Source organism: Bombus fervidus, chromosome 8, assembly GCF_041682495.2.
Source record: "Bombus fervidus isolate BK054 chromosome 8, iyBomFerv1, whole genome shotgun sequence".
In the NCBI taxonomy this organism is placed as follows: Eukaryota; Metazoa; Arthropoda; class Insecta; order Hymenoptera; family Apidae; genus Bombus; species Bombus fervidus.
The window spans coordinates 7,914,529-7,939,207 of record NC_091524.1 but is presented as its reverse complement, the minus strand read 5'-3'; the positions used below and the strand labels follow the sequence as shown (position 1 = coordinate 7,939,207).

Here is a 24,679-nt window from a genome sequence, read left to right as displayed (position 1 = left end):
CTATATACAGCGTTCTTTTTCTATTCCATATCGCATCTTCGCTTGCACGGTAACATATGGAGCATTTATTTTGAAAATAGCGTAAATGTGCATTTTTTTTTAAAAGAATCGAAATTTTTACAAATATACTTTTAACTTTTAATTTATAATATAAGTCTAAAAATATTCGTTTGTTTTAATCGATTGAAATTTCATTAATAGATGGAACTGTATAATTGCATTTATTTCGAATGCGGCGTAAGGCCATTTCCTGTAATCTGTACCGTGTCCAAACAGTCGAGGGACCAATAAACGGAAACAAATGATAGCGAATGGTAATCCTAACCTCTTTATCGGACACGTGATACATATTGCATGTACGAATGTGAACAAGTTGTTCAAATACGATTCGTATGCTCGTAAATTATTATTAAATTTATTACACTGTTATTACAGTTAAATTATATCGTTTGCGATTGAATGTAATTATTGTTACGTTTAAATTATTATTAAATTAATTTGTATCGGATCGTATCGAAATGCAAATCTAAGATCGGAGAAAGTATTATATATAGTTGACGTATTCTATCTTGCTTTCTTATCTCTTATCTATGCAATGGATAACCTTGGAATTAACATTAGAATCTGATAGCGATATAGGTAGTCTAGCATAATGATGTTATAATAATTTTCATTCATTTAGTTTTATTCTATTTATTTTCAAATATCGTACAGATATTTATAAATGAAAGTTGATCAAAGTACAAAACATCAATTTTAAATAATCAAAATTTGATGGACTGTAAGATTCACTAATTTTGAAAGTGACGTAAGTTCGTTCATAACCCTGAGAAAAGATATTATTAGTTTAGTCAATTTTGAAAAAAAAAATCTATTTGTATAATGAATTTACATCTATACTTGAACACATCGAGACGTGGACAAACCAAGTAGATCTTATCAGGATTTTTCAATCGATGGGAACGCAAAAACTTCGATATTTCAAAATAAAAGAAAATGGACTTACATCATTGTCAAAATAAACGATCCATATAACTGACAAACTCTATTCTAACATCTCTACGATAATTATTCGTGACTTACGCTGCTAGCAGAATTTTAAACTGATCTTTTCTAATTTTCAAATTCTATGAAACATGTAGCTAATAGAAATTTTTCATTGTTCCTATCAACGGTGTGTCACTGTTTGATTCTTAATGAATTAAATTGCTCCTTGATTGGAAGGAATCGATCTTCAGATTACGGATTATTAAATTGGTTTTTATTAATGCATATAAAATTCACTCTTTTTTAAACTGGAGTAAACAATCCGTATTTTATAGATAATATAAATTATGAATTTCAAAAGTATTTTCAGACATCAATCTCAAGATAGGATAGACATTTCAAGATGCGAATATCTTTATGAGAAATATAATTCGAATTTTCTAGGGAAAACGAATCAGTTATTATCGTAGCAAGATTTAATTCAGTCGTATCAATAATAAATTTTCCTCAAGGATTTTCAATATATTTATACAATTTCACCGAACTCGATGAGTTTAAGTTTCGATAAAAATGAAGATCAATCGTACAGACTCAAAGTCTTTTCCTGTCTCCGGTGGCTTCCACCTTGTGGATATTATTTTTGGATGCTTGGGTTGAAGGCAGACTTATTTTCGAGGCAGAGGGCAGACACGCGTTTATATCGAATTCGTTTCTTTTAATCGGTCTTCGTTCACGACTTTGCTGGAACTCATTCTCGTGTCACACGTTTATATTAAAGTTGCGAGGGTTCGTCGAACCTTAACACGTTCTAATATTCGATCCTCCAAATCTGCTCACATCGATAACCCATATTACGACATTCAATAACAAAATTTTGATATTTTTGTTACAAATTCTTTTCATATCAAATACGTATAATTTACAGCAAAGTTCTTCATCTCTGAATACGATTAACGATTTGACGAATGGTATTTACCCAAATTCAAATTCCAGAAAAATGTCATTTCGTATACACCGATCTAATAGAAGGTAATACAAAAATATATATAAAAAGGTAATACACAAAAATCCACTAGAAAGTAGAGTATTTATAATATATTCAATCTTCTTATAACACGATACTTTGAAAACACAGCTTCTATATGTACAATAAGATGCAAAAATTACAACACGGTTGCATACAGCACGCCATAATGAACTTGGACAATCCTCGTATAGCAGGAACGTTTCCATCATTCTGTTTCGATTTCATTTAACATGGTTTTAACGGAACCAATTAGCCGTATTATAGGAAGTTTGACTGTATTTAATGAACAACATAAATAGTTAACCCGTTTAGGTTCCATTTCTCTCCAATTTTTCTAAAGTAACTTCCGTAGGTATAGTATCTACTAATAGTAAAATGAAACAACGTATCTTTCCAACGAATAAAAATTTCCAATAGATGAAGAATCGATTGAAAAATTGCGAAAGAAACGGAATTTCGTTGGTTCGTAGAAGAATATCGCCAGGGGCGACGATCTCCCGCACGAATCGGCGATCGAATTATTGGCGACGATGAAAGACGAGCGTTGCGCGTCGTGGATGCCATTTTTCATTTCTCCTTTCAAATATTTCCACTCTCTAACCTCCGAAAGGGTACAATTTCCCCACAGGCGCGCCATGTACCCGCCATAAACAAATCCCAGCGTGAAATAATATACGGCCCTGCCCGTGATGCGAAAAAGGATATCGATTCTCGGCTCGCTGCGACGTCGAGTAGAGACGTTTCTACGCGCGTTCAAATCCCCGAAGTGAACCCATAATTTTTGTCAACGACATCGTACCTCTCCTACACATTCCCTGTACGACTGTGTTCACAAGCTTCGACCACCATAACCGCATACTCGCGATATATGATGTTAAATGTGCGGCCGATGTACGAATACCGATACCACCGAAAGCCACGCGGTTATGACTGTGACATTTCTCCGGTGTGTAGCGAAATTCTGGCGCCGTCAATTATTTATAGTCGTTCTAAACATACGCGTCGGCCCGCTATTGAATTAGAAACTGTCCCTAACACGCGGCAGAACGTGGAGGGAATACGGAACTAGAAAATTTCATTCGCTCTCTCTCGCTTCGATCCACGAGGATTATTTTCGTGCGATCTTCCCTACCCTCGAGGCCTCGTTCTGCACGATCTGTCGACGGTGGAATTAGTCAAACGAGACGTTCACGCTGAATACCGCTTTGGATTTGCGCGAGTAAACAAATCGAATTCTTTGACACCCCAATGATGGAGAAGATAAAGCGTAGATAAAATATCGAGCTCGGAAGAATCGGAGCGACAGTTTGAAGTTTTGTCCAAGACTTTTGTTCCAGCTATTCGAATGTACCATTGTTCCCCGTTGAGGCGTTCCTTTCCTCACGCGTTCTAAATTTCGTTTTCACCAAATTCTTGGATTTATACGAGTATACCAATTTCGATTACCAAATGTTTGCATTTATACGAGAGTATTGTTAAACGATATGGAATTCAATATACTTGGATTGTTAATTAATTAGTATGTAAATACTGTATAAAAATAATAAATGATACAGTACTGTTTTAGCCGCTGTGTCTTTGGAAATATTTGCAGGATGTTATTATCGCGGTCGGAAAAATTATTCACGCGTGGAATAATAAATTTTAATTCGATAAATGTATAATGTAATAATGTGTAATAAAATATAAAGATAGCATTTACGTTAAAAACTAACAGCTTAAAGAATAATGAAAAAGAAAGTAAGAGAAGAGAAGGAATTCTCGACACGGTTGGATTTTGGAGAAATACTCTTGTTCTTGGTAATTTTAATAGAATGCAGAGGATGTTTTGCGAACACGGTGAAAATCGATTCTGAATCGAGGTAAAATGAAAATTTACGTATATACGAATAGTTGCCTCTGCCAGAGTTGCAGTTAAGTTTCTGTTCGTGAAGTGCTGCGAAATCTCGTTAGTCCGGAATAATTAAAGGAAGCGTCTGTTTGGATTAAACGGAGGAGCGAATTAAACCGGTTTTATTGCGAGCGTAAAAATGTCTTCGCGTTACATCGCGGATTAAAGTGATCGCTGGCTTGAAGATGGTACGCATTTAAAGAAGGACCTCGAATGAATCTAGAGAAAATTTTCTTTGCCTTCTGACTCGAAATTAATATATATATATTATATAGCAATAATAAAGTTATATATAGAAATACTATATTATTGCTTGTGAATCGTATATTACGATAAGGTACACGACTCGTCGTAATGTAACGTTTATCCAGGTATTGTATCGATCGCGGACAATCCAATACTTCTTCCAACCAGAAACTTCTAAGCTCCGAAACACAATCTATAAACGAAACCGTAGTATTTCTCAGGAGTCGCAAACTCCTCGGTTAATCTCCCGTTTCAAGGCTAAAAAAGCGATTTCCTATCAGAAGCTGGCGATCCACTCTCCATCACCTTAGAATCCTTAATCCTCGATATAAAAAACAGAGCAACACTCAACCTGCCGCTAGTCGCTGAGAAATGTAAGAGAGAAGCCAACTAAAAGCCAAAGATAAGAAACATCTTGAAAAATCACATAGTTTCGTCGAAGAGTGGAAAGAAACATCGCTGTAATTCCACAAAGAGAAACAGAAAGAACGGACGATCGCCCATTATCGTCCTGATCTTCGCTGGTCAGCGATATTTAACGATTCGATTTCTCTCGATTATTTTCACGGAGATCCGGTTCCTGATTTCGATCGTATCGACCGGTTCCTTTCAATTATTCGGGCTTTCTACAGTCTCGAGGGAAACAGGGATGTAGGATGCGCGTGCAATTTTAATTCCGCGCGGAGAAATTGTCGCGCTATCGATTAAACTTCAACCAGTGCGCGCAGCTGGGGCTCGCTCGGATTAGAAGACTTCCAGAGAGCGAACGTTTGCTCGCGGGCAGAAAGTACCGTGGAAGTTTTAAGGCGTCGGCATTTCACGGCAAAGTTCTTATGGATTCCGAAGACGACCTCCTCGGCGAGATTGTACTCTGAAGGATCGCTTTGAACGCTTTGATGAGTCTTATTTATAGCGAAACAGGTCTGAACGAGGGAAACCAGCGGACATAGGTAAAGTTCCTCAGAAGCGTTCCTACGTCTCATTAGGACGAGGGAAACGGCCGTGCGAGGTCAGCAGACGATGAAATTCCTGAACCGCGTGTTGCATAGTTCTGCACGCCTATTTTCGTCCTGTACCGCCTGCTATTATTAGCAGCTGCCTCGAGAAGGGCGGAAGAGGGAAGAAGCAGAACAAGAGTAACCAGCAGAAACGATAGAAAGAGAATGAGGGAAATTGAGAGAGCGGTGAATAGGCGTGTTACAGCACGTCGCGCCCTGTTTGATCTGTACACCCCCGTTCGTAAGTATCAGCGTGTTTCCTGTTTCCGTGCGTAACATGCGATCGTTGGTTTAAATTATCGAAGAGAGGATCGTTTTAATCGTCTTGCCATCGAATCGCAACTTACGAAGATACGCAAAAATTATTTGTACGCGTTATCGAATGAGCAATTAATTTCCCGTAAAAATTTCGAATTATATTTTTGACGAATGAACGAAGATTCGTAGCTTGTTCTACTTAAACGTATGTAGAATAGCAACGCTCACAGCCTAGGGCCTTGTTCGGAGTAATCAAATTAGCTTAATCGAAGCAACCTAAATCAAAGCAACTTGAAACTATTTCAACAATGTAAATCCATTATTCAAAAGGTTATTTAAATGTTTAATGAATGAGAATTACGTATTCATTCGAGATAACGATTCGAGAAATTCATAAAAGTTATTCTTTTTAAAGTTAAGAAAGTTGCGAAAGGCTTGATAAATTAAAAATCACGAGTTCCTAATGATTTCTCGGGTTAATTTCAATTTCTATAGGCGCCTTGATACTTATGAACGGCGGTGTACATCGATCGTCCAAAAAGCGTGAATAGACGCACGTGTATCGTGCGCCGAATTTGTCCACCGATCGTGAAAACGTGATCCACTCGCGAATCCACGCGGCCATCCAGATCGAATATCACGGTCTAACCGTATATTTCGAGGTCTGCACGCGGTCGAAGTACCGAATACACCGCGATGGATCCCCCTAAAAATAGTATGGGGGCGCGATGAATATTTCCGGACCTCTGACGACCAAGCTATTGTGACACGATGAAAGCGTTTCTCATCAAAGGATTAGAAGGTAGCCCTCGGAAACTAGTTCTTTGCTTTACGATTATTGCCTCTTCGCTGCTTTCATTTCTTGACTCGTGAATTTTTCTCCGTCTTATTACTGAAAATGATCGAAATCTTTTATAATAAAAAAAACGACTGACAATGAAGACGAGTTAAGAAAATGCGACAAATATTTATTTATAAGATTCTAGAGATCGGATCGCTTAGAAGGATATCGTAGCTCGAATGCATAAAGACCGATGATCAAAAACACCGAGGAAACCAAAAAGCGTCTATATGGTAAAGGCAATGAGGTGAAAGTATTTTTTATGAAAGTGTTCGTGTGAAATTAAATAACCGTTGATTTAGGCTATCGATTCTAAGGGGAAGGGGGTAAGTGAAGGGTGGAGATAAGCCGCAATGCGTCAATTATGTAATGAACATTAAGCACTCGGGCTTGGTCTGATTCGCTAATTCTCGCGAATATGGGACGTAGAGAATTGCTGATGCATTGTTATGGGTGTTACTGGTCCAGGGCAATTCGAGAGTCAGCCCGAACGATGAGTTTGGTTTATAGCCTGGCTTCGCTCGAGAATCGCTAATTGTTTCGGAGACTGTGGTGTTGCATCACTGTGAAAAAATTGTTTCGTCGAACATAACGACAGAAATATTAATTAAAAATACTAGGTAACATACAATTTTAATTTTGAACAAATATAATTCTAGCAACATTGTACGTGAACCTCCCTTAATTAATCAGAATATTTTTCACGCCGTCGCAGAACTCCAAGAATTTTTTCACACGATCAGCCACAACAATTCCAGCACTGTAGCAAAGTTCCTCGAAATCGGAGTTCTAACTATCTATAAATGTTTATTTATATACGGTAACCGTCTTTCATTCTCTCCCTTTTCTCGTTGATGAGGAGCACAGGTATATACCATTATAATACGATAAAATAAATATATGTAAATGTATATATCGATGTAATCTACTCTGAAAACATATCTAGGAAAAAAAAAGAATTAGGAGGAATAAACGAAAGGGTAGGTCGGTGTTGATGTTACGCTTTGCTTGTGTCACGCTTCGCTAAACTTTTTTATTTCGTCTAGACTAAAGCGGCGTGACATTTTACACGGGAACACGTCTGTTCCCGTTAATCAGTGGCGCGCAAAAAATGAGCCGACGCCGGAGGCGTCGCAACTAATGAATTTACGAGCAAATCCTGCAATTCTGCGCACACATGCCGCACCACGGCTCAGCTCGAATTTGATTCCAACGCCTGTCTCCCGTAAACCGTTCCCTCGTGTCCTCACCACTAACCGTTCAACGTAAAGAAAATCTCGTTCGAAATTCTCTTGAAACGACCATCCAACATTTTCCATAAATTAAAATTTCGATTAATCCGCCTAGTCCATTAATTATACAAAAATTGATAAGAAGCGTTACCGTAGATATCCTTTAATCGGAAGGATTAAGATTCGTTTTTTTAGTCGAAAATTACACACTGGCTGGAAATTTGAAATACTTTTAGTTTTACCTATCAAATATTGTAACGAGTACCGTGCGCTGAATATTTTGAATATTTCTGCATAGGTAAATAAAAATTCGCAGTTTGCTCGTAATATGCCGCAAGTCTATTCCGAGAACACTGTTCTATGGCGAAACGAAAATTGATTTTTAAGCTGTTGAAGAAACAGCTCTATCTCAACTCCTAGTGGCAAATATATAAAACGCGAATATAAAAGATTATTACCGATAGCAAAGTGGTCACCGCGTTATCGTAATAAAAAAATGCAACATGTCCGCAGTTAGCGAGGCACGTGGAACGTGTGCAACGCGTACGTGTTTAAAGCCAATCAATGCGTCCTTATCTTACGCAACCACGTTTCAATGATATGTATCCAGTGTAAAAACACGCGACAATTCCACGGTACCTGGTCGCATGTATAAGTAAGCGAATCGACGAACACGAACAACGGGGGCTCGGGTTTATCGATCGGCCAGTTGCCTCGGGAATGTCTCCAGGGAGGAACCCGCAGGACACGTGAGTTACCCTCTTAGACCGAGCGGAACCGAATCGAGACGGGATATGCCGAAGCTTAGACTCACCCTCCTACGTAAATCGGCTAAGAGAAATTTCTCTAACGAGCGACGGAGAAACTGTCACGCCTGTCCTGGGACCGAGGAATCGTATCCGGTACAGTTTCTACGAAGCGTTTGGGGACACGACGTTCTCCACGAGACTTCGCAACGATTTTACACGAACATGATTTTAGGGAAATGGAAGCGTGACACAGAATGTGAGGGCTGTACGGTATATGACGCTGAGCAGGAGATGGTTCGGCACGGGGTTGTTTTTGGGGAAATGGAATTGTGACATAAGGGATGAATGTAGGTTACGTGGAATACGGCCGGATGTTCGGTTGGAAGCGGTTTCGTAATGAATATTTTCCCTTGGAAAATGTAAACGAGAAACGAGAGGCAAGGAACATCGTACTTATGGGAAATGGGCTCGCGCGAAGTATTTTTTGGGAAATGGAATTGAAGGCAGGGTAAATGGAAGCGAGTGAAAATTTTGTGTAATATAGAATTTTGCTAAATAGAAAGCAAATGAACGTCTGGCTAGAAAATGGTATAGCAAGGAAGAGACTTTTGGAAACGAGAAACGGAGGTTGAATGGCAGTCGTAAGGAAGATACTACTGACGGGGAATGGTTTCATAGCGAGTACTTTTAGAGAACGAAATAGCGAAATAAAGGATAAATGTAGGTCGAATGGCAATATGGTTTCGGTGGGAAGTGTTCCCGTAATAAGTACAAAGGTACTGGCGAGAGAAAACCAGACACAAGATAAATGTGAAGTAGTATGGCAGATGATATTAATGGGAATCAATTTTAGGGGATGAACGTAAGGTAAAATACGAGCTTCTTAGTAGCCAGGTTAATCAATTCCAGTCTTAGTAATTCTTTTGCAATGAAATTCGCAACGTGAAATCCAAAATGAAAAGTCTTATCTTTTGTTAATAAAATTATCTGCCAATCTACAAACCTACAAGAAAAGAACGTCTCAACGGAAAGACCGATACAGTCCGCGTCTTGTTCGTCCAAAAATCCTAGCCAAGCCAAACCTGTTGGCAATTTTCCATCGGCGAATCGATCCGCGGAATGGTAACAAGCCCAAGGGAGAACAAGGAAGGGAAGCGACTCGCGAAAATGCCAGCGCACGAATGACAAATATTTGCGGAAAGTTCGACTAGGTATTCCTCGATCATTCTATTTCTTCTTTCTTTTTTTTTTTTTTTTTTTTTCATTCCCATGAAGCTTCAAAGCTTCGATCAGCTCACGTTTCCCAGAAGGGAGGGGGATGGAAAACAACGTGTATCGAGAATATACACGATACGACAATAAAATTGCCGAACTGATGCTACAACTTACGTTTTAGTGGTTTTAAAGTAACTTGTTCGCGTTGACAATAAATTATACATATATAAATTCCATATCTCTACAGTTATCTCCATTAAGCTGTTTATTTAACGAGAACAGCAGCAAATTTTCATAACCTATATTAAAGTAAGATTATTGGAGACACCTAAGCTTCAGCATCTTAAAATTCAATCTTGAACTTTGCACAAAGTAACCAAACTTGTTGTATATTACGAGACGCCGTTAGTCTTCAACAGAGTAACGAGAAAAGTGAGAAGATATCGTGTACTTTAGGTTGAGCAGGAAAAAGTATTAAAAACGACCCAAGCGATTCGACTAAACCCTTTTCGACCAAACACGGGCTTGTACAAACTGGCCACGTATCTCATTACCCAGATTTACCTCTTTTAAACTTGATGCTTTAGAACCAGAAACTAGAAAGTTACGAAGGAAAAAATTTCTCTGAACGATGGAAGAAACTAAACGCATCGATGTTATAGGATATTATTTTGGACGATAATATAAAATAAAGTAATTCGTTATTTGACGTGTTTACGTGTTTCATCGTAGTCCAGAAACTTTATCATCGCAACGTGTACAAAACGCAGAACGATGTGTAGAAGTCAATGTGATTCGCGACATCAATTTGATCGACTAAAATAGCAAGGGTAAGTACGCGCTCCGGTGCATAATAATTAGAAGGTATTAACGAGCGCGTTAATTAATCGTGCGAACCGGCGGTGCACGGTCAACGACCGGCCCGGCAAAATCTCATTAACTGCACACGACCGATCGAATCGAGACCCTGCCGCAGAACTCGTTTCATCCAACATTGCCACGCGATCCCACCGACCCTTTTTCTACCCTGGATATTACCGACGAATTCAACGTACAGCCGGCAGGATCAATTTTCCAGCCGCGCGCCTCCGAAACATTCTAATATTCGACCACTGGAGCCCGAGGGACTAGCAATCGATTTCCCCTATCTAAAGCTTATCGAGCCTGCCCACCACCGATAAGATTTCTCCTGCGGATGAGATTTCATCGGCTTTCGCGATGAATTTCTTTCCCATCGAGTTTCGTCGGTATTTTCGTTTCGCTTCATATTTCGAAAAACGGAATTTCGCAGGCGTGATGCAATTCGAATATGTCGCGCCAATGTTTGAAAATGAACTTAAAAATGATTAAAACAGAAAGTATAGAAGGCGATAGTTTCAATTTTGAAAATTCTGTTTCCTTTCGTTCTCCTGCAGTAAATAGAGTATCCTATTTTTAGCGAAATTGATAAACCAATTTTACAATCTCTGTGTGTGATAAAAATTCAATATACCGAGGATCGTCGCGTACACGAAACCCATACGACAAAAATGCAATAGGATCCTCTGTAGAAGTAAAGATTCCTTTCACAGAAGCTTGCGACGTTCGAAGCCTCGTTTTTACTGGCTCTAGATTATATTCATAATTTATAAGAATCCGCAGAATAAAGCACATTCGAAGAAATAAAGATAGTCGGCTTAATGACCGGGATAAGTTTCGCAACATCGTAAAACTCAGCTCGCAAGACGGTAATACAGCGTTGCGTTGAAAGAGCGCATAGAAACTTCTACAGAAGTAAGAAAATGCTTCGCCTGATAATTTACAACTCGTAACACACTTGCTTCCGTCGGATCAAACATTTCTTCGCCGTTAACTATAGTCGTCTTTCATGCTGTAGAAATTGATTGAAACGACGCGATGAAAGGAAACGTGTAGACTTGCGAGCAACATGATCCCATAATCCTTCGTTCTGGCTATAAGTAGCGATGGAAGAAGATTTTTCCTCGGTTGGAACAGCTCTCGCGTCGAATCGAAGTCTTGCAACGGTAAACTCGGTTCGCACGAAAGGGTTAAAGGTCAGCGGGCGAGTCGACCGAGATATCGACGTTTTCATGTGCCATTAACTCTTAATCGTAGGCACGGTTACGAGCATTGACATGCGCATCGCGCGTAACACTGAAATCGCACGATTCTTCTATCTCCTACATACAGTGACTACAAATTTCTATATCGTTCGGTATACTGTTATATTATAGCATTTACTATTTCTGCTAATAACGAACATAATCAGGTCTTGATACGATATCAGACTTCGTATCGTTTAGTAGCGATTTCATAGAATGAAAATTTCATACCGTGAAAATGAAATATACTTGGCAACTAAGTGACTGCGGATTTTGTCAATACCACCTAATAACAAAATCCGCAATCATTTAGTTGCCAACCCAACAGAACCCGACGAACAAAGTCCCGTCGAAAGTTAAATTTTGAAGTTGCAGTTAAATTTTCGGAACCATAAACACACGTTCTATAATGGTAAACCCAAGGCAAAGAAATTTTCAAAAAATTGATCGCTATAGATATTCCTTTATATATTACAGAATGTCTACCTGCTGACGAACAGCTGAATAAACAAGCGCAACTGAATTCGTTTTTAAATCCAAACGCTCTCCACTGTTTTCCCTCCACCCTTTTATCGCTGCACGCGTCACTGCAGAGCGTGGTTGGATAAATCGATATAGGGAAGAAAGTTATCGCAGCACGGGGGTTTACGCTGTTTTTATTACCGTCGACGTATCCCGAACTTCCGAGATAAAACGCGAGTCCGTCCGGCAGGCCGATCGATCGTCCCTCTTTTCAAACAGGAAACGATCCGTGCATCCTCCGTTTACGAGGCCCCCGCGAAAATCCTGTAACGTCGATTTACGACCATCCTCAACCACCCCTTTAATATATATCCGCGAATTTTGTAGTCACGACACGCGTCCATCACCGGTTAGTTTCTCCACATTGTCGAATTATTTCTGAATCATCGATATCAGTTCTCAAGAGAATCTGGAACGCGATCGTATAGGTGAACGATCGTCACATGTTAAAACGGTAGGCTGTTAAACGGCGGACCTGTTGAACGAGAAATAGTTGAATTTTGCAGGATTATCGTCGCCACTGGTTCGTTAACGACCCTGGGAACCGTGATCCTCGATTTCGACCTCGTTTGCAAAGGTTTTTGACGGGTGGATAGGAAATTTCGACGCGAAGGGTAAAGTTTGAAACGGTTTGGACGTTGTTTGGGAACTGTACATACACGTGTAGCTGAATACACGTTGGAATTTACGAAGATCTGGATTTCGAAAGAATCTTCGAAAACTAAGAAGCAAATTTGCTTTTTTCTTTCATAGAGAAATACACATTGTTTTACAACGGTGTTGAAGCGTTAAATCGACGTATTTGCATTTTGTCAACGCACCATTCTATACGCAATTTTTATTATTTTCTGATAGACTGACCTTATTGAACTTCGTTTGTTTGTATGGTGAGTGTGGAAGAGAATTCTGAAGATTCAATTAACATCTTTTCTTTCGCTTACATCCCTTTAATGAACTTTTATGAAATTTGTAACGATTGAAATATTTACATTACTATGATAAACTATCGCTTTTTCGATCCATAGAAACTCTTTTCCTATTTCTAATAGACTTCTATAAAATATTTATTATTCTGATACATTTTATCTGACTCTGAAAAAAGTATTAGTCTACTGTTATTTTACGAGTAGCGAAACATCCAAGTTCCTCTGATGTGAAAAAGTTGCTAATTAATTCTTCTACTCGATTCATTTTTCCAATATAAAAAGCAAACTCCGTGAAGTAAAATAAAACGTGCAAAATGCGACAACAGTAATCAAACGTTGTAATTTCAAATATTCGAAACCAACTGGAATCTACTTCAATCCATTTTTTCTCATCTGTCTCAGTTTTCTCAAAGGGAACGAAGATTCCCTGGTCATTTGTCGAGACGGAAAGCGTTGTGAATTTCCGTTTTTCTTTGTTCCAAGCATTATGCGACCGTTCGTCGCGTTTGTTGGCGCGTGAACGCTCGACGAGCCGGTATTGCCTCGTAAACCGGAAAAGCGCGAACCGAGCAACGATTGGCAAAAATGTCTTTAAGGATCGTAAAAAGCGTGGAAAGCCTCGTAATTCTCACGATTGCGATCCCCCTTGTGGGGCTTCAGAGGCGAGAAAAGATAATCTTGCTGCGAAACAGGCGATTGAAGCGTATTTCTCGCGAATGGCGAAGGATTTGTATGGAATTGCTAGAAATTCGAATGATTCGAGTCGTATACGACACGTTTTTTCCAACACGTATCAATCGATCAGTTTCTTCCGAACTTCTCTACGCTTTAGATAATTTAATCTACGTTTTGCAACGATTTTAAAAAAATGTAAGAATTTTTTACTCTTCGCTAGGTGCCGAGTGTTTTTTGATTCGCGAGAAAACTTTTTATTACGCGTGGACATAATTTTCGTTTCGTATGGAAATATTGTGACGTATGGAAATATCTCTGTACGTTATTAATAATAGAAACACGTTTCTTCCGATACTTTTACGAAGAGAATTGTTATTTTAAATATAGGGGAAAATATATGTACATGACAAGAGTGAAAAATTGTTAACATTTAAAACGTTGATTATTTATTGTGCCTTATACTTTGCAGAAATTGTAGTCTTGTGCTCTGTGTAATTTCTCTCGCGTGTTTTTATATCATTACGCGCGGTATAAATGTAGAGTGTCGTATGTGAAAAAAGCTACAGATCTGACGAATTTCAGAAATTCTGTCTTTAACAATCAAGTACATGCGACGATAAACTAACGAGTCTGAACAAAATATTTATTTTTCTTAGAGAACACATCTGGTAGAATTTCGTCTGCTAATTAATGAGCAGAATTTTGACGTCATCAGTTTCATGCGTTGGAATTTCCAGTTGCGCAACTGAACGCCGAAGTTTTCAACGTTCATCGGTGCTTGGTGCTCGAATAATACGAATATCGTAATTCCTCTTCGTCGAATTATATTATATTTAATGAATTTTTCATGTTTCAACAAAATCTGTAGTACAGTGACGTATTATTCTTTCTTTGCTCTGCTCGGACTTAGGAAACGATTCGTTTAAAAAAGGATCAAAGGAACGTAGGGTTAAACGTAATCGATTTTGCCAAATCCGCTTGTTTCTATTCTACTAATTTTCTATTTGATCTATACCATAACATAAGAAAAGACATAAAAATAATATTAAAAGACATTAAAGATAAGAAAACTTCGAGGCAAACTGGATCGCACGATTATTCTTCGAAACGATTGTTTCATTTTCAGCAGAATTATCGGTTGGGAAGCGGACAATTCGCGAAGACGCGATGGAAAACGCAGTGAAAAACGGAGAAACTTGGATTCATGGAATGCGCTACTTCGTACCGAGAATTGGCATTTCCCCGGTGGTTTTCGATAGAGCCAATATTTACTCTCGGTCTTAATGTCAGCGTAGGCTGCTGCCAAAACTAACATACGAATCGGTTTGCCCGTAAGCACTGTCCAGGAGACTCGACCATCGAATCCAACGAATATACGGATATAGATCCTGTAGAGATTGCGGATCTTCCGCTACAATCGAGTGTTAGACTGCCGACTTACCGTCAGAATATTCCCATCAATCGCCATTGTCGGATTAAATGTGCTTACAGAGATATGGATCATTTAAAAGGATTATTAATTCCCAACTTTCGTATTACTATAATCTAGAAAAAAATTATAGTCAAGTAAAATTTCCTTTATCACGGGCGCATAAAATTCTGCTTATAGAGAGTTTATGCGCTACACGAGTCATACGATAATGATAACTTCTTTCAAGTATGTTACGCACGCAATATCTTATATGGATACAAACCACATTTCCCCATCGATCGGAGATATTAATTAATAAATAGAAATTCTTCCAGATTTAATCGCTCTCGATAATCGAAACTTAATTATATCTATGGAATATCGCAACTCTCATACAGAGTATGTGAAAAATAGAACGAGACCAGGAAGTATAATTTCAGGCGGAAAAATAAATCCAAAGAGGGAATAATATATTTTCGTTTACAGATTCATTTCCGAGAAAATCAACATACGCGTTGAATAACCTTCCGACCTATTGTACCGTCTGTCTTAAGACAACCTGTATATCCAAATATTTATCGTTCGAGTATTCAAAGTTAACCTTTAACTACGCTATTTCAAAATTTATCCTTCTATTAACCGATTGTATACACGTTCCATAAAATCAACAGCCTCTGTCTGCATCTCGCAATGCAAAATCCCTTCGATCCGTTTCGTTGCTATCTCAACCTCAATGCCACGCACGAAATCCACCAAGTTCCTGCTAACTAACAACTCTGATAACTGTACACAGACTATGTACACCATTTAATCCGCGTCGATTCATCGAAATGGCTGTCAAACGTGTTTTCATCCGTAATACGTTTGCCCCTTCTCTCCCTCTGTCTCGCTTCCTCCGCTTCGTTGAATGAAAACGAACGAATCGCGAGCAAGAGAAGATGATCGTACACAGAGAGCAAGCCGGTGATTGATGAACCCTCGAGAAGAGTGTTTCGAGGTAAAAGGATCGGGAAGACTCGGACGATTCACGCGAGCAACCCTCCCGGTGTAATTATAATCAGCCGGCGATGATGCCTGTGCATGAATATCCGAAATGTAGGACGTCTGTTTGTCGGCGGTTGTAGGGATAACCGTAATCCGAGGCCACGAATCGTCGACGTGTATGATCGATGTAAACGTAGCCGTGTAAACAGATGTACCGCTGGCGTCTTCTGATCGATAGCCAAAGCGTACACGGAATTTCCCGGTTCAAGCGGAATTTTTTTCTACGCTAGATCCGGAATTTCGAGTATTTAATTAATATTCCAATACGAATATCGGAATTCAGATTCATACTTTTGGGCAAGAATTTATGTGCCTACGTTACGGATGATGGAGCATGATGCTTCGTTTATTTTCTCACACACTCGTGCATTTAAAACGAGCGATGTATGTTATGGAACGATTCGTAGCTTTTGGAATACGTTGTATTGTACGCTGTGGAGGAAACTTGGAATATAAAAGAATGGAAAAATTAGGATGGACTATTCGAAGTACGCCGAAATGATAACGTTTACGAGATTGTTACGAGTATACTATGGGGGAGATATGAATTATGCTGCGTCAGTGGTACGATATTATGTTTATGTAGCACTTATCCTGTTAGTACATGATTAAAGAGCCAACCGATGATTGAAAAATATTTCGATCGCACGAGAATAAAGAAATAATGTTTCAACAACGTAATAATTTTAATGATAGAGCAACTCTACTTCAAACGAACTCAAATATGCTATTGGACTATTCTCAGAGGTTTATCATCCCTTAGGTGTATAAATAGAAAATGCATTATGTAGTCTAGTACAGGCACTATTCCAGAATTAACGAACTAAAAGAAATAACAAATGGAATACACGAAGGTTTAATATAGACGACGCAAAATTAACGAATAAAATATATCAGCTAAAATTCGATGTTTTTCTTCCTATGTCGGCTCTCTTCCGTCTACGAGTATAAGTCAAACGTTAGCGATATAATTCATTGTAAACGTCAACTCATCGCGACTAGTCATTCCCATGAATATTTTATTATTTAATGACTCGCGGTTATCAAGAACGATTGTCTCTCTTTTTTATTCTCATGTACTCGTGAAAACGGTAATTTCATGAAATATTGTTACTATGAAGGTAATGCAAGGTATTCGCCTCAAAATTAAGTGAAATTTTATCGCCAATCTCCCGAAACATACGATACGATGTATTGTTCTCTAAACAAACTGATCGTATTTATCGACGTATTGAAAGTTTCAACCAGATCGAGAACTAGAAAAGATCATACGCTTCTGCTAAGCAAGAATGGTAAAACGTTTGCATAGAAATGGAACTCGTAACTCGATATTGTTATTCGCACGGAATCTCGTTAATCGATGAATTAACGATAAAATTAATGATAGGTGCGATTGAATCGAAGCAACGGATTCATAATCGGCCGAACACGTTGCGGGAATGTGTTGTAACCGTGTTAGAATCAATCGCGAGTTAACTGGAAAGCTTAATGAGTTTTCATTGAGCGGTACGCGTTTTGTAACGGCGACTATAGCCGATCGCGAAACGAAAAACGAAGCCTCTCGTCGAGAGTTCGGGATGAAATCGAACAGGGGGATGTAATTAAATTCCAACCAGACGGCGAAACTTTGTCGAAAATGTAGGAAATAACGACGAATAGGAAAGATGGGAAACAAAGATAAGCGACCGTGTAACCGTGAAAGCTTGTAAAAGAAATACGATAAAAAGAAGAAAGAAAATAAATCGATGAATATATCGTACTAGCATGCTATTTTATTATCTTACATCCATTACAGAAACACGAAACGATTGTGTCATCGAATGGTCTTCTGTTTCTTTCCGTCGTTATCTACTTCTTCCCTTTCTGCCATTTTCTTTTTTCTTCTTTCTTCCTTTCTTTATTCTCCTCTTTTTTCAATAAATTCTTAACACGCGACACTTTATCACGCGTCGAAACCACATATATTCCGAGTTGTAGCGTGACGCACAGAGAAACGCTTCTACACCCTACGCGATAAATCAGCGGAGGGAAAGAGACAGCAGGAGAAGCCTCCATCGTAAATTCTCAAGTCTCTCCCGCTTTTTAAACGTAGAAAAAAAATAAACCAAAGCTTCCTTGAGCTCTCACTTAGCCTCGAATTATTTGGCAATCCTAGAATCCTGGATAGGAGAGGATTCTGTTTGGCCAGTTGCAAGGATACAATGAAGATAGCAGCCACGGTGCAATCAGATTTATTAATTTTTGCGATACTGCCAGACAAATGAATGACGATCGACGAATCCGCGACTTAATCCTGCTACGAAATCAGAACTTTTCCGTTCTATCCTCGCTTTTGATTCAACAAGCAGACGTTTAATATTTTAAGAAACATTTTGCCATAAAATTGAAACAAGGAATGTTTCTAATGAACGTGTAATGAAATGGCCGTAATTGAATGTATTAAAAATAATTCTTCCATGTGGATTTCCAAGTTGAGAAATTTTTTAGCAGTGAAAAGACGCAATGGGATTGAGGACATGCCAAAAAACCTGAAACACGAGGCAACCTTCTCTCCCTTCGACAACGATTTAACTTAAAAAAAGGGGGATATTTTAATCAAACACTCTGCCATCGTGTAACGCTGAAGACTGACGAAACAAAAAGCTCAGACTTCATCCACGAGGAGAATGAGAATATCAGCGAACCACTCTGAAAATTTCTAGCTGGAGAACAACGTCCAGAGATCGTTAATCAAATCTATCCCGGGACGTCGATCAACATCACGAAACGACGAGCAGAATGAGGTGGTTCGATGGTTTTTCCTCTTCTTTTTCATCATTCTGTCTTACTGATGGTTCGATGAGAAATCGATAGCCGGTAAAAGACGATCGGTTCGAAGAAGCAACGCCAACCATGGCATAATCGTTGAATTATTCAACTCGAAGGCGAGGAAAATGTTTTGATTATGCCAGGCCACAGACGCATGCACACGTGTACGTGCACGGATTCTCTGCGCGCTCCAAGCGACCGAAATTAGTTGGATATCCGAATAATTAACGAAAATAGCAGGAGCGCGCCGCTATTATGAAAGTGTACTTAGGTGGAGTTTATTGGATCGCTGAAAGGTCAAGTGTGCAAGTTGGATTTTTAGTGAGGAAATGAAGTTTTTGAAAAGGGTAGTGGAAAAGAAGTGTATTGGTCGTTTCAAAGTAGGCATTCGTATCTTTGCTTATTGTAGAGTTGTAAAATAAATAAAGCTCGACTTGGAAGAGAAAGGTGACGATTGTTGGAAACGGTTAAGGACAATTTATAGTGAACGTAGTTTTCGTAGAATTTTAAATCGAATTTTTATCACAAAGTGTAATTTAAAAAAGGAAAGCGAAGATCATTGGGAATTGGATCGAAACAAATGTTACATTGGTGTTATCAAAATTGAACTTCGAATTTTTATTAAATGCATAATTAGAACGAAGAAAGCTGAAATTTGAATCTCTACCGAATACAGAGGCAACAGTCGTGGGATACGATAGAAAAAATTATATAGTACTTGTGACTGTCTTGAAATTACAGGTAAAATTCTAAGTAAAAAACGAGGACGATGGGCAAACGATACAATTAGTTGGATCAAGTTAATAGTCAAGATGTGGCGTTCGAACTAAGTAACGAAGTTGCACGAGCTATTCGATTGTTCAACTTTTTAAGTTACGTGGCTCTCGTTCGGCGAAGCTGAAAAGTTTCTAGATACCGGGATCGCGGAAGGTCTAGAAATAGATTGCCGCCTGTGTAGTTTTGAATGGTTTAAAGCGTAAAAGTCAGCTCAAAATAAAAAATGGCTTTCACATTAAACATTTAACACAATGTTGAAATAGCCTCTATTAACTTAGAAACAACGTACATCTATTAACACTTACTTCGTCATAAAGTTGCTAATAAACTAATCTTTCCCTTCTACATGATCTAAAGATGTACTCCTTAATCAAACTAACATACTCTATGATAGATATCATATATAATCAAAAGGAAATTTTAGTCCATTGTTTATTGGGCTTAAGACGCTGGATACAAGCTGTTCCATTAAGAACCGCTTCCTGTTCCCTACCTGATAATTAGTCCGCGAATTTTTATGCATTTGCAAATGCACTTAATATACGAAAATAAAATGTACGTTATTTAATAGACAAAACAAATCTCTGCTTAGAATCATTAATTCTTTAATTGCGTTTATAAAAATATAAATTTGCATAAATATCTTTCTATACCTAACATTTAAATAAAATTCCTTATTTTCGATTCATCGAATTGACGATTAAAAGTGTCTAAAATATAAATCACTACTACTTGAGCGAGATATTTTGGGCTTAAAATATACGAGAGAGAAAATTATTGGAAATTGAATAGGGCGACAAATTTTCGCACGCTCGAGAACAAACGCGAAATCGGCTAAGCGTGTTTACACGGGCGGACAATATTCTAAATCAGCCGGCCCTAATTGCGAATCCGTGGTGCTGCCGTTCAAATTAGATTCGCTCGATTTTCGTGACTCGATGAAACGCGTGTGCAGTGTGAGGAACGGCCATCGAAAGCGGTCACATTAGTCACGAATCGTCCTTGCAATTTGTACAGATAAACGAGACCATTCGTAACGTGACCAACTTCGGGGAAGTTCGATCAAACAACGATAATAAATCTTAAAAATTCTCGCGATTTACAAATCCATTAAAAGAAGCAGAAAACGAGATCGAGAAAGTATAACCATCAACATGAAATTTGTTTTTATATAATCATTAATACAAGAACCAATTGTAAATTGTATAATTGATACTAGAAATTTACATTAGGAAATTGTAAAGTTCGAGAAAGTTAAATTAAAGATATTCAGCTCCTTTTAAATCATCTTTTAAATAGACGTGACTACTTGTATGATTGATGGAAAATTGCAAAATTAATAATCCGTGGATCAGTAAATGTTAACATTCAACAAGGTTGAATTAAAAATGTTTATTTCTGGTAAGACACGCTTGATTATTTGTATTATACGTAGTTAATTATAAAGTTAATACCTTGTACGCTACTAAATTTTAAAATTAATCTTCTATAGCCTACTGAATTTAAAGATTGATATTCCGCGAACTAGCAAATTTTCAAATCCAAAAAAAAAAGTTACATTAGAAATATATATTCTCGCTTGGATACACGTGACCGTCTGTGCGGTTGACGGTAATGCGGTAGTTTAAAGAGAAAAAAGAGAATAAAGAAGAATCCGAGACGGGTCGAGCAGGTGACACTATGTAACGCGTGCTCTACGCGTGCTCTACGCTCCGTGTTTATCGACCGTGGCACAAACTCTCCCAAAAAGACACGGGGTGTGGTCAGAAATTTTCCTTCTTCTACTGTCTGCACGGTTCGCGGCCAAAGAAAATTCCTCGACTGCGAGTCGAGGTCACTCGAGGTCACGAATGACACGAGACCAATACCTGTATCCTCCTAAGACCACGTATAAAACGTCGGAACTCACCTAACCTAGAGAAAACCGCGTGCCGTTCTCACTCGTTTTCCAATCGTCGGAATTCCACTTCAGAAATTGTCCAACTTTGCTTCGCAATGATAATATTGTGGCTAACAATTAAAAATTCGAAAGTTTATGATAGAAAATCGTAAAATTTGATGAAATTAATATCAACAACTTGATCCTGTCGTGTTAAATAATGTATTTTTCTTAAGGCAGTTATCTTCGACTGGCAGAAATTGAGAATTAATTGAAGATTTCTATTCTTCGTTTCAAGTTTCTTATATTTTTTCTTTCAAATCAATAGGAAAATAAGATATTAAAAAATTATACAGGCAAATATCGATATAAGAATTGCTACAGTATTTGATACAGCCAAATTACATAGCAAACTGCGAATCTTTTCCTTTTCTCTCTTAAGTCTGTCACTACTAACCTATATAAGCGGTTGACGCAATCATAAACAATACGATTAAGAGAAAAAGTAAATTAAAACATCATTTATTCGTATAAAAGATAAAATTGAAAAAACGATAGAACGTATCGTGGAAAGAAACGATAGAAGGGGAAGGAAAACAAAGTGCTGACGAGATCTAGTGACTTTTAGGGACAACGTCATGCAAGGCTGCAACCACCTGCCGTCACCGAGACGAGCACGAGAGGGAATGCCGTGGAACGATAAAAAGAAAGCATCTGATCGAATAAGGGCATACCGGTGAAAGAGAAGAGCAACGGCAGAGATGATGATAGAAAACGAATTAGAAAGGGAGGAGAGATAACGAACGAGATGCAGAGAGAAATGGAGCGAGAGTGCGAGAAAGAGGTCGAAGGAGGGGGATGAAGGTAAAAAGCGGCGCGACGACATCGTATTGATTTGGTGACAGATCCGCGTACGATGCGGATGCCTCGTTTTCGACGGTGAGACCACCACGACGGCACAAGGCACGATACCAAGCGCCCTGACGCTTTATATATAGAGGCTGAGCCACGAGCAGACAGGCCGTGCCGCTTAAATATAGACGAAATGCAACGGGGTGTCTCCCGCGTGCGAGCAAGGGACACGGACGCGTATACGGAACGAAGCGACGAGATCCGCGGCCGAGAAAGGCGGATGGAAAGAGAACGATGAGAAAGCGAAACGACCAAAGGTAGGAGTGGGAAGAAAAACGTAGAGAAGAAAGAGGCCCTGCATACGAAGAGAATAATCATGGCCGACGACACGGCGCGGCGTCGTCTGCTAGGAGAATCGCGCTCCTCACGGATCATCACTCGCGTGTCCATCTAACGACACGGCGAAACGCTATCAGGAACCAACTAATCGGCGACACGAGATACACAACACGCATGAATACGCTTGTGACACCAAGTTCGCGTGTAATAAAAACACTACCGCAAAAAATAGAAATACACGAGCGAGGGAAAGAGAGAGGTGGGAAAGACGAGATAGACAAAGAGGCATAAAGTGTGTATACACTGCGAAGGTACAGAAACGGAGCAAACACGACGTGACACGCGGTAACGTTAAACCACTCTCTGTCTCTCTCTTTCTCTTTCCCTTTTCGGTTCGCCCTACGTCGTTCATTACTTACGTCGCTCGAATATAATGTTTTTTTTGTACTTACTTGCCCAGTTCCTCCTTGAGGTCATAGTTGTCACTAAACCGCGTGCAAGCGGTTGGAGTAGCCATACCGAGGTATCGCGATTATTTACCACACTAACCAAGGAACGTAAGCGCGAGAGCCACTGCCGGCCGCCACTACCGCACACGCTAGGGGAAACTTCGCAGGTCAAATTCGATCAATAGAGGGGAACCGCCGCGGCGCTGGTAGAACACCGGGTAACCGTCGAGGGAGGGAGGGTCGTCGGGCCGGGCAGAGGGGAAGTGGTTCTGTCCGCGGGAGCCGTGCGTTACCGTGGCACCGACGGTGGGGCGAAATCGCGGTCGTGCCAGCAAATATTTGCGGGCAACGACAACTTCAAACCTTCCACGACGCGTCCGCACTGCTCGCCGGCAGACCGTCGACTGACTCGCGTAGTGGTGGTAAGCTCGTGATCGCGCAGGCGATGTGTGTTCGTGTTCACACCAATGCCGCTACCGCCGGCAATGGCGACCACGATTCACGTATAATACCTGGCAACAACGATCAACACCGATACCACTGCCGGCAGGGCTGACGATAGAGGTTCGCTAGCGAGCCGTTCGAGCGCAGCCAACCTAGGCGAAATAACCCAAGGGGATCGAGGCAACACATTTAAATTTAGCACCTGGAATTATGCTCGACCACGCGGCTAACTTTTTCAGGATCACGCTTCACGCTACAATTTACTTTCTGTTCCGTTATATTTTCTTTTTTCTCTATCGTCAACGCAACGAACACGTCGTTTTCGTCGTACGTACTTATATGCGACAACGTATTTCCGGTTGCGATGTTTTATCGTAGTCGTCAGATTCGATATTTTCGTGTATTTTCCACGCGATATAAACACGATCCGTCAGAGAACGACTCGTGGCTAATGAAACTGTGATCGTTTCTCGAAATATCGACCGAAGAAAATTTTCCACCGATTTTATTCTACGTTTTCGCGATCCAAACGAACGAATGGAGTTGCGTACCGTCGCTGGTTAGACGGAATACCGCGCACTGACTCGATTCCGCATGTCCGACATAAACACGAGATTTACTACTGGCGCATACGCCGTCCGAACCGGAGCTTTGGTATCACTTCGATCGGCTTTTTGGCGCACGTCCAATTAGAACGATACACCGAGCATAGATCTCGAGAAATTAAAAGACAACCGAGCTTGTGCATGGTTTACGAATATCAGTTTTGTCTTTCGATTTTAACCAAAACATATTAAAACCGTAACATAATATTGTATATATATTACACGCAAAATTATATGTTGATATAAATATAAAATGTTCTACTAAATATTTGTATATTTGTCTTTAACAATTTATTTGATACATTTATATTTCAATTATGGCCATTGACGTGTTTAAAAAAAAATTATATTTGTTAAATGTGCATTTTCTTTTGTCCAACATATATTATAGTAACTTAATAT

At 39.3% G+C, this 24,679-nt stretch overlaps 1 protein-coding gene across 36 annotated transcripts in view; it reads right to left on the bottom strand.

Moving 5' to 3' along the window:
- Camkii (Calcium/calmodulin-dependent protein kinase II) overlaps positions 1–24,272 on the bottom strand; it is a 157,799-nt gene extending 133,527 nt beyond the window's left edge. For 9 of the 36 annotated variants that reach the window (XM_072009167.1, XM_072009178.1, XM_072009168.1 and 6 more), the window contains exon 1: positions 23,232–24,263. In XM_072009167.1, coding sequence (XP_071865268.1) covers positions 23,232–23,296 — 65 coding nt within the window. In that variant the 5' untranslated portion in view covers positions 23,297–24,263. Of the gene's footprint in view, positions 1–23,231 lie in introns of all 36 variants that reach the window. The other 27 variants (XM_072009177.1, XM_072009186.1, XM_072009182.1 and 24 more) reach the window with 9 other exon arrangements.
- Positions 24,273–24,679: the final 407 nt, after the last annotated feature.